The sequence below is a fragment of the Urocitellus parryii genome, chromosome 15 (assembly GCF_045843805.1).
Source record: "Urocitellus parryii isolate mUroPar1 chromosome 15, mUroPar1.hap1, whole genome shotgun sequence".
NCBI classification, from domain to species: domain Eukaryota; kingdom Metazoa; phylum Chordata; class Mammalia; order Rodentia; family Sciuridae; genus Urocitellus; species Urocitellus parryii.
The window spans coordinates 50,227,931-50,244,913 of NC_135545.1; the positions used below are offsets into that span (position 1 = coordinate 50,227,931).

General features: G+C 42.4%; 1 protein-coding gene across 3 annotated transcripts in view; it reads right to left on the minus strand.

Moving 5' to 3' along the window:
• The window catches only part of Adamts18 (ADAM metallopeptidase with thrombospondin type 1 motif 18), a 132,991-nt gene that overhangs the window by 12,137 nt on the left and 103,871 nt on the right, over positions 1–16,983 (minus strand). For 2 of the 3 annotated variants that reach the window (XM_026393011.2, XM_077793229.1), the window contains 6 exons: positions 14,901–15,042; positions 12,420–12,546; positions 9,056–9,260; positions 6,264–6,446; positions 4,366–4,569; positions 2,377–2,524 (listed from right to left, as the gene is read on the minus strand). In XM_026393011.2, the coding sequence (XP_026248796.2) occupies positions 2,377–2,524; positions 4,366–4,569; positions 6,264–6,446; positions 9,056–9,260; positions 12,420–12,546; positions 14,901–15,042 (1,009 nt within the window). The remainder of the gene's footprint in view (positions 1–2,376; positions 2,525–4,365; positions 4,570–6,263; positions 6,447–9,055; positions 9,261–12,419; positions 12,547–14,900; positions 15,043–16,983) is intronic. The other variant, XM_077793228.1, reaches the window with a different exon arrangement.

A 16,983-nucleotide genomic window follows, 5' to 3' on the forward strand; every position in this document is an offset into this window, starting at 1 on the left:
GGTTGGACTCTGTCCCTTTAAGCCTCAATTACTTTTCCAGTCGTCCTATACCTTGGTGGAATTATAAAAACTGTTGGGCGAACAGGTCCCACCTCTTCAATCCCCCGGGGTCAACCCTAGGGGCCTCAGATCTAATGTCATCTGGCAAACTGATGTGACCCACTATGCACCTTTTGGAAAATTAAAATATATATTTATGTCTATAGATACTTATTCACATGCTTGTTGGGCAACTGCTCAGTCGGGCAAAAAAGCTCGACATCCTGAAAGCCATTTCCTACAATGTTTTGCCATTTTGGGATCACCCCTACAAGTTAAGACAGATAATGGGCCCAGCTTTGTGAGCAAATCATTACAAGAATTCTTCCAAACTTGGAATATTAAAAACTCCACTGGAATACCATACAATCCAAAAGGTCAAGCTATAATTGAGTGGCATAATAAGACCTTAAGTCTAAAAATGACGGACGAGGCCTTTCTACCCAAGCATCTTCTGTCCCCTCAAAGTGGTCTTGTCTGACCTGATGTCTACACTGCTTTCCTATCTCCTCCTCCCCAGTCACTCTTTCTTTATACCCTCCTTGAGTTTCCTTCCTGCTGTGTTATCATCTGATCACACCTGTCTACTGGCCGGCTTGCTGTTTCCATCTGCACGCAATAAGTTTGGCATGAAAGTGAGAATTTTGTTCATTTTGTTTGTATCAGACCTGAGAATAGTTCTTAGTAAGTACAAAATAACCAAGTGTTGAAAGTCGAACTACCTTATTTAACGCACACAGTGGTCTCTCGAGGTAAGCATTATTTCCCTGTTGAATAAAAACTTGCTCAAAGAGGTAAGCATTATTTCCCTGTTGAATAAAAACTTGCTCAAAGCTGTGTAGCTTGTAAGTTTCAGAGCAGGGATCGAAATCTGTGTTTATGTTTTTACAATCCTTGTTGCTTCTTCATGCAATACCACCCATCTGAAGACATGGGGTTCTGTGAGGAGCAGCGTATTAGCATTACCCATTTAACCTGGCCATTCCCAACTCTACTCTCCCTAGTTGCAGCCCAGACATCCAATGTGAAACACCAGGTGCAGTGCACTGTGAATGACGAGACTTCAAGTGGTCTCACGTCAAGTAAGTACGATGCAAATCATCCAAGGAGAAGCCCCAATCTTGACACCAGGGAAGGCATTGTGCAGCGGTAACATACAATGAGGTACTCTCATGATTGGCTATTGTCCTTCGGCCATGCTGATGGGGTGCATTTTTTTTTCCCTAGACCGAGCCTCGGTATGTGTGGGTCCCTTCATGATGGTCTGACTTTCAGGTGGAAATGAGAAATCACTGATGGTAAAGAAAGGAGAGAGTCTGGGAGTTCATGATCCATTCCTCAAAAATGTACATTTCTTCCCCCGTAGACAATTCTAGCATCAACTAGGGATGATCTGGTGTTCAGCAATTGCTACATAACACCTTCCTTTTGTCTTTGCAAACCTCAGCCCAGATAACATAGAACGCAGATAACAAGAACTTATTTCTTTAAAGAAGAGGAAGGGAACTGACGCCCCAAGCCTGGAGCTAAGTACACCCAGAACAACTTAGAGATGGGAAGCGATGCAGACAGGGGAGCCCGGGAGGAACAGTCCTGAGTCTGACTCACCACAAACTGGAAAAAGCAGGGTAAGAGATCGGACTGTCTTGGAAAAAAAAAAGCTGTGTTTGGATGAAAAGAAAACCCAGCAGTTTTATGCTAGAAAATGATTGTCTTGCACAAGGAAATCTGATTAGGCTAAAAAATACTTCCTGGTGTTTGTCAGATGACTTTGAAATGAACTAGACTAGGAAAGCAGTTCTCTCCTGTAATTGAATTTCCCAGCAGCACCCGCTGCACTTCACTTGAACCGACTTAAGAAACCTTTTCATGTGCAGTCCTGGGACAGCACGCATTCGGTGTAATTGACTATAATTTATCTGTCTCCTCCATTAAAACGAGAGCCCCTGGAGGGCCATTCTTGTTCCCTCTTATATTCCCACTGATTAGCATAATCTCTGACACATGGTGGTTACTTTTTCATGTTTGTTGAACAAACATTTAATTTTTAAAAAGGGTCTTGCAACATGGCCGTTTCCCACTTTTGAAGTAAGAATGAGTGGCGACAAAGCCTTATAGAATGAAATGCTCCCTCCCAGACCCAGAAAACTAGATTAATGTGACTGTAAGTGCCTCAGCATTGCAGCTTGTAGAAGTCCAAGGGAGTACTGTCAAGTCTGCATTGGAATGTGCGACAGGCCACAGAGCTGTGAACACCCGAGATGCACCGCCAAACAGCGTCAGCTTGTGACACATTCTCCAGAGACTAGTGGAACTGACAGGCGCGGTGCCCTTTACCTCGTTTTTCAGGCGCTGGACAAAAGTTTGTGTTGCAGGCTCGGAGCACTGGTGGCTTCTGGTGGAGCAGACAACTGGAGGAAGGGTGGCCTTGCTGAGCACAGTGGACGGAGCGGGTCTGCACCCCTCCCCCGCAGGTGACTGAGCACTGCAGAGAAGGGAAAGGAGAGGGGAGTCAGCAGGGCCCTTCTGGATGCTGTCCTTTCTGAGGTCAGTGATGTCAAACAGAAGGAATCTCCACGTTCGTGACATTACCGAGATGCCTGCCGATGGAGCAGAGATCATTTGGAGCCAGGCGCTGACGGTCCCTCCTGACGTACGTGTGTGTGTGTGTGTGTGTGTGTGTCTGTGCGCCTTTGATCTGATCAGAAGGGTCTGAAGCAAAGGCTGTCTAGCCCGAGAGCATGCGTCTCCCAGTTAAGTGACTCATAAAGAAGAGAGATTCCAGAAGTAGCCTTAAGAACGCAGAAACAAACCCAGACACATCTAGGGAATGGAGTGCAGTATTTAAAGAATTCCAGACCAACTTTGCAGATGCCATAGTGGAGGGGGATAACTCTAAATTAGGACAGGAAAAGAAGTGATAATCAGAGACACTGGAATTATGCCCTCGGTCATTCCGAGTTAGCACGGGGGATTGGGTGCTTCCTACAAGCCAGTAACTTACTGTCCAATTAATGATGGTCAGCGTTTCTTTTTTTTACCCAGATAGGTGTATGAAAAGTTGATAAACCTATTTCATAAGAGGTATAAATAAGTAAGTGTTATCAGGAAAAAAGTGTAACCCTTTAAATAGATTTTGTTTTGCTTTAAAATTTTGTTTTGCTTTTAAATTTAAAATTAATAAATTTAAATTAAATTTATTAATTTAATGCAGATAGATGAGGCTTTGTTTTGGACAAACATCACTATATGACTTTGCATTTGGGAGGAAAATGTAAGCTGGGGTGGAAAAAGTGTGAGCTTGGGAATTAGCATAACATTCAAATAGCAAAACCTCTAACTTGGTGAGATAGTATAAATTTTGGGTAATAGGGGCTACATGCTCTCTGTTGCATGGACATAGCAATGGTCAGTGTGGGAGTGAATGTGGCTATGTTCTCATAAAAAAGCTTACCAAAAAAATGGCAGAGTCAAGGACACAGACTTGGCACCTTGGCAATTGTTGGCTAACCCTTGATCTCAATAATAATATAAGAATCCATTTCAAATGTGTAAATTATTAAAAACTCAGAGATAAAGGGCCTATGGATATGGATAGCATACTGCCTGGCCCATGAGAAATAACCATGCCATTCTCCTTCATGTTTTACTTTCAGATCCTCCTGGATGTATGCGTGTTTACACACATACGTCTGGACTCACACATGCCCCTGTGCTTAGTGGTAAGGTGGGCAGCTGCTTTGAATGTGTGCTGTGAAGAACAAAGCAACTCTGCCACAAGCATCCGTGGGGACATGCTCTTCTCTCCCACTTAGCATCACATACCATCTAGCTCATAAAACCCAAACCAGTGACCCAATGTCCTCAGAAAAAGGGTCTGTCTCACCGCTGAGGACAGAGAATTCAGGTCGCTGTGATTGCTAAGAGGGTTGCCTCAAGGATTAGCTGAGAGAATGCACTTACAGATTTATTGCACACAAATGGTTTGGAAAATGCTAGATGTTATGGTATTATTCAAAACCAGGAGCTGTGATTGTGAGCAGCATTTCTAAATTAGCAGAGTGTCACAGACCTGATGTTAAGTGCTTTATACTCATTGCCTCACTTACTTGGCAAAAAAAAAAAAAAAGCAACTCTTCCAGTTTTTATCATACCAATTTTCTAAACATAAAAACTAAAATTTACAGATTAGGGTCACATAAGTAGCAAAAGCCTTTCTTCTTTATGCTTGGGCAACTGCTAATGTGCAAGGAGCAACTGTTGGTGAGCTGCCTCATCTTTTGCATCTCCCTAGAATGTCAACCTCCTACATCTGTATTCACTCACCCGTTGCCATGGCGACGTGTACCATCCAGCTCCCGTGTTGTACACTGGACAAGCCCTTCGGTTGCAGGTTTCCTCCAAGTCCAGGTTGGGTTTCTTAATGTTGCGGCATCTTCGTTCTGGGAAAGTTATCAGTTTTCCCTGGAAGGTCTTCTCACTGCATTTCAAGTCCCTCTTCCTCACGCCCAAACCACAGGTTGCAGAACACTGGGGGCAGAGAGAGGAGGCGTGAGATGGCAGAGCGCCACTGAGCAGATGGATGTACCTCCCCACGGTGTCAACCACATGCCTTTTAGGGACTTAACGATAATCAGCAGAGTTCTGGATGCTACAGGCAAGGAGACCAAAGGACAGAGTATTGAAGTGACTTTTGCAAAGCTCACTCATACACACTGTTCATGGGGACTGAGAGATGCCATGTGGATGTGAAATAAAGTCCCCCAGCAGAAGGATGAGACAGAAGCACTGGTGACAGTCACACCAGGTCTTTCTGAGCAGCTGGGAGAATGAGCCAAAGAAAGAGAGTCAAGAGACAGTGGAGGGGGAAGACGCTTCTGAATACTGGTCCCTTACGTTCACCCTGCCTCTCCCTTGGATGAGATGTAACCTAATGCTGTGTTATGGCTGGAAGAAGAGAGAGAGGGGAGGATGGAGGTCCATGAAATAACTGGGAGAAACCACGTTTTTAAAAGTATTTTAAACAGTATTAGGGGATAATGTATGGAGCCTCATGAAGCCAGTTAATCAATGAAATTGGTATCAGTGTAAATATCACAGACGATAATGGGTGAAACTGAACGCTCCCCTTTCCAATGGAGCCAACAAGTACAGCTCCCTTGTACAGATGAGGCCAGCAGGGCCAGCCCAGGGTCACGCACGTAGCCTTCAGGTCATAATGTCTTTTAAAGAAAACGGATGGGGAGGAGGGAGACTGTGTTGCCATAACTGCTTCGTGGTATGGACCCGTTTACCATTTAGACAGAAGAAAGGACGGTGAGGCTCACCAAGCTCGCGCAACGTCCCACTATTATTTTTTTTCCTCTCTATCTTTCCTGCCAGACTGTAGACCCTTCGAAGCCGAGACCTCATTTGTCTACACTGTGTGCTCTGGGCTTAGATCCTTTTCCTCTTTCCTATGTCTATGAGTTCGGTTGCGTTTCCCAAGCCAGAGTTGGAGACAGCTCCTCCCTCTCTCCTAGCAGCACATGGGCCTGAAGGTACCAAATGGTCTCCTTAGGAACTCAAGGATATGGCTTTTCTCTGTCCCAAACACTTTCATCTTCCGTCTTCCTTCCTGCAGTGTCCACACAGGGCCTCCCCACCCTTGGGTCTGCCTGCTGGGGGCCTGTTCCCTGAGGGTTCCACTGTTCATGTAAGATTTCACTTGGTTCCTCAGTACTTGCAGGACATGTTCCTAACCTGCTACCCCAGGCCTTATGACCCCTCTCCAATGAAGTTTCCCACCATACCCCCACCCTGGTCCTGTCCCGGCCCGCTGAGTGTGCCATCCTGTCACCAACAACCTGCCCCAACCTCTGCATGACTCCTGCTCATCCTTCACGCTCCCTGGAGAGTCTCTGCTGATGAGAATTCTTCCTAAAGTCTGGCCCTGGTTGACCTTGAACTTTCTCAGAAAATTACAGACTTCTCATAGCACCTTGCCTACCGCATCGGTTTCCCTATGTGTGCTTTATGGACTTTTGTATCCCTTACCCAGGCACAGGCCTGGTAGGTAGGCTGGGCACTTTATTCATGTTTGAAACAAGCATGGAGGGGGAATCAGCAATTAGTAGATACCTGGTGTATGTGTGTAACCAGAAGGAGCCCTCTGACTCTGGATGCTGGTGGATGAGCTGAGCATTGAACCCCCTCCCCACCCAAGAGTGCAGCCGAGCTCATACCTCGCTCCATGAAGACGTGACCCACTGCAGCCGGTTGTTTTTGGGACATCGTCCTAGCACACAGCCCTCCTGCACCTCGGGTCTGGGGATGCTGGCGCACAGGCTCTCGGGGAGGGTCTCTGCATCAGAGCTCTTACACAGGAGTTCACGTCTCCGCACTCCTCGTCCACAGGTCTTGGAACACTTGAGAAGAAGAAAAAGTGCTCTTGGCATGCTGGTTTAGTAAATGCTTTTCATTTGAGTAAATTTCATACCGATGAAGTGTTTGCAAGATTATTTGTAAGCATTTGAGCAAAATTACCAATAAAGTCCCTTATAGCAGGCGAAACCCACCGAGGGGCCCAGGGAAGACTACGTAACTTGCCATGATTAGCTTTGCCTGCCGAACATCTAATGGCTGCTGGTGACCCCAGGTCTGAAGATGAGTTACATTCATCACACGGCACAGTATACTAGAAAAGGGCTCCTATCCATTGGCACCTTATCCACCTATAGTCGCATGTGTCTGTTACAAGGTGCAGTGGACCTGGGTGCTTGACCAAAGAGGATCACTTGTGACTCCAACAAGAAGAGTAACAGCAGAAATGTGTGCAGACAGACAGACAGAATATAGGTGTGTGCTACATCAACAGTAGTCAGGTGTCAGAGAAAGGGGGCACAAGGGACTAGGTTCTTACCCCTGACAACTGTGCCCTCTGGGTATTGTCCTAATTATGGTGGAGACTACTAAGCACTCATAAAAGACCTGAGTAAATCTGCATAATACAAAGCTTCAGGTGGGCAAATTACTCTTTCACTCTTACTCTCAACCTTCAAAAGAATTCTTCAAAAGCATCTCCTTGCTTTCAGGGGAATAGTTACAAACTTGTCAAGGTCACTTAAAAAGACTGGCTCCAGGCTTGTCCTCAAGGAACGTGTCACCATCTTGGCCCCTACAATCTTATCTTTCTCTCAGAAGGACCATATGCCACAGCGGCCTCTCTTTTTTACCTGGGTTTCTTAACTAATCACAATCAGCAGGGTGCATTTGCAGCTTGCTCAGAGGACCAGTGTGAATTCTCACTCTTCGCATTCTTAAAGAAGATGACAATGACATCAGGGAGAATCCCTTCCATGTAATGATGTAATTTAGCAGGAACAACAGAGCCTGTATCACACAACCTTCTGACAACTTTAGGACCCAATCACTGTCACCCTGTTTTACAAAAGAAGTATCTAAGAATCCAAGAGCAGAGCATCCTGTCTAAGATAATCACACAGTTGCCAAGGAAGAGAGATCAGTGGACAAGTGGGTCTGAAGCCAGACCAGGGAGTGAACCATGGCATGTATCACTGTTTGCTCTGTCACAAAATATCTAAATGGTTAATTCTTTTTTAAAAAATTCTAATTTTATGTTTGCAATTCTATTTCAGAATGGCCAAATATGCGACCTGTTGCTCATGCAAGAACAGGTTGTGATACATTCTGAAGGATCTCTTTCATATTAGTTATGAGCAGGTTCTCGAAGAGACACATTTGGTTCTAGTAATCAAAATTTCACAAAAGAAATAATTTCCATGTGACATTTGAGGCAAACTCGATGAACTAACATGCTTTTCATCAGGGCCATTTGAAATTCACCAGTCTCCATTATCCATGATTACCATACATATTTGGCTAAAACAGTCCTCTGAATTCTCCCTTTGTAAATTATAATTTCCAACTGGAAAGAAAGAGAACAGACTCAACATCGTATACTACTTACATTTACCCTTTTTTTAAATTTAAAAATGAATGCGTTCTCACATTAAGTACCCCAAAGCATGCTCAAAGATATTCTTTCCCACCCTGGGATTCTTAATCTAATAGATATACCCCAACAGGGGGAAAAAAAGTCTTCCTCTGCCTTCTTCTGGGAATGTGGCACTGCACTGCTGAACTTCAGAAATCAGCCCTCTGCCTGACACAAGGACTGTGAAGGAAAGGAAGTACGGCAGACATGGGATCAGGGGCTGCTACGGGGCTTACAGTGCAAGTGACCATTCCCCTGCAGCTTTGAGCTCTTCTCTAAAGTTGGATCGCCATCTATGGATTGGCAGAGGATGAACCATCACCTGTAAGGCGGTGGTAAGGCAGGGGTCCTGAAGGAGGGAGACCTCCGACACTTAGTCTTTGTGGCAGACACAAAGCATCATAGGCACCCGCCTCTGTGCACTAGATGCCAGCAGCCTGTGTCCTAGGGACAAGCCTTCCCTCCGTGGAGAGCCTCTCCTGGAGAGGGAAATTCTGAGTGGTGAATGACAGATAGTTCAATGTCTCATTCAACTTATTAACGTTAAGCCTTTCTCTGGGAGTTTGTGACAGTAGTGAACTTGACACCCAGATCCTTTTAATTTGTTTTAACTCTCTCCCTTTTCCACCAAAGTGAGAGTTAACTATTTTTTCCTATGGCTTATTCTTTGCACTTATAAATTTCCATTTGCTTTGGAGAACTCAGTTGCCAGGTCTATGTACCAACTTCTCACTACACTTACTAGGCACACCTAAATGGCCCCCACATGATTTTCTAAACCACTAAGGAATATTCTAAGCTCGGGGATAGGGGATCTCAAACTTCAGGTCCCCTTGGAATCACTCAAGAACAATAGCTAAAATAGCTAAAAATGCAGATTCCCAGGTCCCCACGGTGTTAATCCAGCCTGATTCCCATGAAGATGCCAACAGCTGAGCTCCCCTGGACAAAGACACCTGCATGTTCACCTTCATCTTGAGTGGGGACCACGACCAGTGACTCCAAGTCTGACCCCATTACCTGTGACCAAGGCCCAAGGCTCCATTCTGGAGGGCAGGCATGGCTGTTGCAGACTTGGACCTGGGTGGGCGTGCTCACTGGGCAGAGAGAGTGCAGCACCGCCTCCTCCTTCTGGAAGGGCTTCTTCTGCACGCACCGCACCTTCCGGCTCTGCTGGCCCCCGGCACACGACTTGCTGCATGCGCTCCATTCACCTGGCAGCCAACTTTCAGCAAAAAACAAAATTACTTTCAGTGAAGCCAAGACTTAGTATTGTGACCGCTGAGGCAGTTACTGTGACAGAATAAGCAGCTGGTGAATACCTTAGATCCATTTTAAAACCCATGAGGGCAATCTGTACTAATTCTGAATCATATGCTAAGGTGACTCAGATATAAGGAAGCACCACATGGTTCTAGGAAAAATATTTCTTCTGCAGGGGAAGAAATACATGCCATCTTAATATCTGAGCAATTCTTCAGCCAAATTTATTGGGATCTTAACTATGTGTCAGGGCCTCTTCGAGGCACGGGGATTGGAAAAACGCATGAGGCACTGTCCTTTCTACAAATGTGCCTTCAACCCAGTGCAGAGGTGGGTGTGTGAGCAGAGGGGACTTTCTGATACATGCTGCCATGGGAATTAACACAAAGCACAATCACAGGTGGGCAGTTCCCCAAACTACTACTTTGATTATTCTTAAAGCTTACAATTACTTAGAGATCTAACCTCACATTAATGATTGACAGACCAGTTCTTTTACAACTATCTAAGACTTGGTGTACACTGGAATGCCCATCAATGGAAAGTAATCATGCTCACCAGCAACCACTTTTGAATAATTGAACTTGTATGATTTTCAGGGAAAGCATAAAATAGATAGTCCAGATAGGGCTGTTATGCACTTGAATCACAGCAGCAATGTCTAAAACTGATCTTAGATTCTAAATATCGTTTTAGATAAGACCAAATATGTTTTTTAATACCTTTGAAATTCTGTCACTTTCTCTAGTCTCATAATATCTTCTTCTGGTTTCTCCTAAAAGCTTGATGTGTGAAATTAAAGACCTTTAATCTACACCATTAAGCAAATAAATTCTAGGAATATGAAATTCTAGGAATATCACATAATCCATAGTATCTTATTTAAAGAAAGATGATATCCAACAAAATGTTTCTTCCTATTTATATAATTATTTGTGTCTTATAACAAGATATAAATAAAACATTATGAAATTATTTGTTTCAACATTCACTTCTGAAATGGTATTTTTTCCTACTAAACTCAACTTTCTTCTATGGGATTAATGTGATGGGTTTGCAAAGACTCTAGAAATAACACAGACTTTTGCAAGGCATAGGGGCTTTTCCACAGTGAGCCCAGCAAATTCTCCACCTTGCCCCAGCCACCTGCACTTTCAAGCCCAGACCCATCACTACTTTACTTCCTACACACATTTCGTAGCACATTGCACTGCATCTCAATTACTTCTTCACACACCCATCTCTTCCCTTCCACTGTCGATTCACGGACTGCAGAAGCCACACACTACTCATCTCCATACCCCAGTTCTCAGGGGCTTCGCATACAGCCAGTGCTTATGGCATGTTTGTCATGTGTGAAAGTAACAGAGTAAACCTTTGTTCTTCTACTAGGCATCTAAACCCTTCTTCCTAGTGTACCTGTGGGGAAGAATAGTCCCTGGGAGGGACCTTTATCCCAGCAGAAAATACCGACAAATAATAAGGTAGAGAAAAAAAAGAGCAGAAGTCCCATCCGCACACCACCTCCTCTCTACAGACCCTGCAGGAACTGTTCTGCTCTTAGTAGTGAGCATGTCCCTCACAGGACATCATGTCTACACACAGTCATCAGGGGAGTTCCAGGAGGCAGGCATGACCTTGGTGTGTCTTTACACGCACATACAGGAAAATGAGGTCTCTTTCTTTGGTTGGCTGGAATAAAAAATGATGGAGAGGAGGTTTCAAATCAACCAATGTGCCAGTTGCATGCTCTGTTTATCCCTATATTTCCACAGATGCAGACTTGAGCACACAGCATCATCTCCACCACCACCTCACGAGGTCACTGCACAAGGGTCAAGAGCACTTTCTGATAATTACATGTGAGAGCCTCCAGGGGATTTCTCAGGCTCAGTTATTTCTTAGCCAAAGAGGAAAATCCATAAAAGCCCCCTGCCCAGTTTCTTTCTCCTTTTGGTGTTCATGATACAGCTGGTTCTAGACCCTAAGAGAAAAACTGGGTTAACAGTTGGGCCTAGGGGATTGGTGGGTAGCTGAAACCCCAAACGATTTTGACAAATGCACCACTGGTTCCAAGGAAAAGACACACAGATCCATATATAAAAAGATCATGCCATATGATTACATCACCCAACACCACACACTGCTTATTAAGAGGACCTGAAGCACTGGTGACTGTGCCATGGCTTTAGAAGAAACTGTCCATTTATATAAATATATTTGGCAGAAGATAAATCACATTAGACTCTAGTTGCCTGGGAAGCTTACTTAAAATTAGTGTTCAAACAATGGTGTGGCAAAAATCAATCAAAGAACAAACCCACTGAGCTCCCCACGGGGACCATCATTGAGGGGGTATCACCACTTGGCTTCGCCTTTTTGTGCCTTGCTACTATGTAATTTGCATTTGGGGTTTCACGGTCTGCACAACAGTATGATTTTTAAATTCTTGGATGACTTATATAAAAGTTAAGCACACAGCCACATGTACATTTTACTAATATAGAATTGTGTGTTATTTAAATATCTGTTTGATTCAGTTCTGAGAAGTGGAGTTTCTATTTAAAAGTTAAAAAAAAAAACAAAAGACACTTTCACATCCCAAGATAACATTGCTCAAGTCAACTGAGTGTCTAATGCAGACTAAGATTTTTACTTTTCAAGTCATAACGCGCAGCCCTACCTTTTTAAAGTTTATTTTTAGTGCATAATAGATATAAATGATATCCGAGTTCATTTTGGCATCTTCATAAATCCATATAATGTAATTTCTCCATTTCAATCCCTAACATGACCTCCTTCTTTCCCTTCCTGCCTCCCTTCCCTGATGCCCTCTCTCTACTCTATTGATTTTTCTATTTATTTATTCAATTTTAATTGATACATTAATAGTTATATATAAAATTGGGATACTCTGTGGTATAGTCATGCACACACCTTCTAGAATTCATTCCCCAGTTCAACCATCTTTTCTTTCTAAATTTATTTTAGAGATTGCATCTACTTTTCAATCTCTCTCAATTAGAAGCATTGACAGCGGGCTTTGCAGCATCTCACACCAGCAGCAAAGGCCTTCACACACAGATATGAACAGAAAGACATGAATGACCACATGACTTACTAGGCCGGGCAGGAGAAAGCATTGCATATTTTGGGTTCAGTTGCTGGCTTGGTTCTTATATTGCAGAAGGAGGAATTAACTTGAGTATTTTGATCTCGTAAGCAAATGGCCTTTACATTGATATAACCTAATAAGACATCAGAAGGAACAAGAGTGAAAATTACAGATAATTAACAAGTTCAACTTGCTTTCCAAACTTAGCTTTGGATTTACCAGTGTTCTGATACTCTATTTAGGGGACAGAATCCAAAAATATTTTGTAAAAACACTTCCCTTTGATATGACTGCAACTAATTTGAATTCCATTTATCTCCAAGATAATAAATTTTAATCATTGAATGTGTAGATTTTTACTTTTCAAGACTATGTGGATTTCAGCATCATAAAGCGATAAATACAACTTTTTGGAAAGAGCAACCATAAAAGGAAACACCTCAGCAAGCTTTAACACATCTAATGGAAAATGTTCTTCATAGAAAACCCACTAATGAATTATGTATGAAAAGGTTAAGATTCTGCTTTGTCATGAAGCATCTTGTATTTTCTTACTGAATACATATCATGCTGCAAAACTTGGAACTCTGAATGTGCATTCCTGCCATCAGCTAGAACTGTGGGCTTGTGGAGTGGCATCTGACTGCCTTACTTTGATTGTTCATTTCAGGACTTCGTATTGGAGACTTTTTTGTGTGTATGAATTACTGCATTTTTAAGCTCCTCTAGTAAGAAAGCTGCTTCCCCTTTGAATTGTGCTTCTTTTTTTTATTTATGTGATAATTTCCCTTAAATGGGCTTAGAGAAGCAAATTAAATGTTCATCCTGCTATGATGATTGGCACTCAGTCCAGCCACTTGGGTGCAAGCAGGTTTGCTTTAAAGAGGCAGGGATCACAACTACATTGGGATTCCCAGAAATTACTGGCATACTTCCATAGAATTTATTCATCTGAAGCCACCTTCTCTTATGCCCAGGGCTTATACCACAGTCTATGAATTGCATGAAGACCTTGCTAAATCGAGGCAAGCAGGGAGTTCCCTGGGCACTTCTCCTGCATCTGTATCATGCTTGGATTTATTCCTTGTGAACTAAAAATGGATCAACTCTGTCTCTTTCCCAAGATGCTATGCTTTTCCTGGAATAGCAAGAAGCCATTAGAAATGTTCTTAAAGCACATCTGATATTTGAGAAATTGCTCACAATCTGAGACTAAGAGAAAAAGGAGCAGAGTGCAAAAATCTGTGTACAGCATTATAACTGTTCAGTAAGAAAGAATACAAAATGACATTTATGTCATGTGGCTGAGACTGTCAAACCTATGAGTGTTTTCATATGTAAAAAATAGAATGATAGAAAGTATCAATGTTGCCTACTCTTGATGAAAGAAATCTGGGGGATTTTCTTTCTTTATAGCAGAGTGCAATTGAATTATTTATTAACAAAGATGTATTATCTTGTGATTATTTTCTACGTGCACTTAAAAATATTTTCTTAATTAGCAAGGCTGCCTAAAGACAAGCCTCATAGACATAAGAATTTCTTCATTTTCTGTATCTTTGCTTTATCCTTGATTCAAAGAGACCTTGCTTTGCCGAGTGGGATGGGCCCAGGAGGAAGACCTACTGTCACCCAGTGCTCCTGATGGTAGGAAATGAGCAACCAACTATCATGCTTTGGTTTCATGGACATGATTATGAGCATGAACTTTCAGTCTTTCTCCCAAAGGAGCAAGTGTGACAATTACTGACACCTACAAATATGTGACATTTCTGGCATCTATATAAAATTCTTTCCTTGTCCATGTTAAGTGGATGGTTGCCGTTCTTTCCTGGCACAGGTTATTTCCTGGATTGAACCCGCTTCTCTCCTGAAAGAGACTTTGTTGACCTTACCATGCCTTTACGCATGGGGTGACACAATATTCACATTTCAGATGATCATCCTAAATTTGTCTGGTATGTGTTCTCACTTGTCTTGATCCCACTGTTTATGAGCCCAGTGAAATGTCAATTACAAGAGAAAGCAGGAAAGTCAGGATTAGGAGAAAGTGAACTGTAATCTGAAGATACAGACAGACAGAAAGACATAACAAGAGAAAGACATAACACCTCTCTCTCCCTCTTTCTTCTCTCTCTCTCTCTCTCTCTCTCTCTCTCTCTCTCTCTCTCTCTATATATATATATATATATATATATATATACTTGTATTTATAAACAAATGTATTTCATACATTTCCTCTCGTAAGTTTTAAGCATGTAATTTTTGAGCTTTGGTGGTGATTGATTTGAACTTTGTGAGCATTCATTGTTTTCTACATAGGAAATTTCTCCAATAGTACAATATTTATGTTTCACAGTGATCGTTCCCCTGGAAGACAGTCGTTGGGTGACTTATTGAAACCAGGCACTGTTAAAGAGTCTTGGAGTGAAGCACCCTGTTCTCAGAGGAGACAGGCTTGGAAGATGGAATCAGGAAGTGGTCTACCTCCGCCACAGGAGGCGGAACAATCCGAGGGCACCGTACTCCAGGTGTGCTGGTGTCTTTTTGTGGCTGGCTGAGTTCCATTTGTGGCCTTGGGAAGTGCATACTTCCAAGCTATCCCTGGGTTTTTGCCTTGCATCAGAATCTGGGGACAGTATGAGATAAAAATCAGAAGTCAAAATACAAGTCAGACCCTGGCATTCCAGAAATCTTGCTAAACATCTTAAAGCTATTTGCAAGTCATTTTGAGCTTAAAGTCAATTTGCTTCATTGTTCCCAAGAATGTTTTATGTCGATTTAAAGGTTTCCCATGACACTTTAAAACACGATCTTTCATAAAATCAAACTATGATTTAGATAGATGCTAATATTCAAAGCACAATTTGCTATTTACCATAAGTGCACAATCTTTAACTCCAGGTATACTAATTGATAAAAAATGTATATATATATAAACACACACATACATACAGTTTTTACATTCAAATGAAGAAAAATTATAGAGTCAGATCTCCACCTTAAACTTGAAGGTCTGGCACAGTCCACATCTGCTCAGTGGTTCCCACAGATGAGCAGGATGAAGTGGCACCGACACATATTCATTTTTATGATGTATCTTGGGATGTTAGTTATAAGCTCTTTCCTGACTGTCAAAAGCAGGTGAGTGCAGGAGAAGTACCCCCAAGCCATAAGGATACCCCACTTAGAGTTGCCTAGCATCAACTCGAGAATCCAACAGTTTCCAAAGAGACCTTGTCCCCAAATAATGTGTCTGTTAACTGTGTCCTAGGCCTCGTAGGTACAGAAAAAAGAAAGCCAGAGTTGGTTGGGTAATACGTGGACTGGAATGGATTGAGTCTCAAAAACCTAAGGACTTGGGGTGAATCTGATCCCCTAAGGTCTGACTATGAGGATGAGAGCAATCTCTATCAGGTACTTTTCGGGTGTCATATACTCTGAGGGACTTTTTCTATGCATTATCTCAAAACAGTCCTCCAACAACTCTATAATGCAACTTCCCGTTTTTCCACGGAATAAAATGAGGATATGTGCAAGATCACACAAGTCACTAGACTTGTGACTAGTCAAATCTGTGCCTCAACCATGCAATAGATCACCTTGGTTTTGATGTAGGCAAAAGCCCTTTTCTTGATGCCCTTTTTTCTTAACTACTCCTTTCTTTTTTCTTCCAAACTCAAAGCATGAATATAAATAACTTGCTTTCTCCAGCTCCATCAGTCTTGTGGAAGATCCTTTACCACCAGAACTGGGCATTCATGCCCAAGAGGCAAAGCTAAAGTTAAAAATAGGAACCTCTGGCTCTATCTCCGTCTGGTGGGATCCCACCTCAATTAAAGTTGGTTGGGTGGTGGCTTTTCAAGGACCTCCACTGTACCAGTTTACTTTTTAGGATGCCACCAAATGATTTCGACTTTGCTATTAGCTTCAGAGTTTCCAGGAACATTATGGTTGACACTTAAGATTCCACGGTGTGGACAACACTTGTAACGCAACAAAACAAATCCAGGTGCCACCCAGAAACAACCAACATGTTAATTGATGAACCTGTGTTTCCCTCACCCCAATTGAAACAAAATCTAAAACCACACAAAATCTATTAGCATCATTAAAAAGAACAATGTCTTATACTCATTAGCTGCCCATGAAAATCTTTTAAAAATCAAAGTCCCTGGGGTCTTTTTAGTTTTGAAGAACTTTCTAATCTTTGCTCTTCCTATTTTTGCAGCTAAGCCATACAGTTGTTCTTGGAATCATGTGTTCGACTTGCATTCACACATCTTGAATAAATACCGAGCTTCCCTTATCCAGCATTTCTAGTGTTTCTGTTAATGTTTTCATGTGGTATGAATGCAGTCACCTTAGAGTTTTATTCACCATCAAAGTAGCATTGGGGGCATTCAGAAGATAATCCTGGTGCTCCCTGATATTTTAACTCAATTTCTCCTTCATGAAAGTCTATTCCAAATCTGATACTTATGGTTGTTATTTTCTTTGTGCAACAAAAATGCAGAGATCTTGTAGAGAAGAAAATAATGTGGTGTATCACATGTACATATAGGGCAAT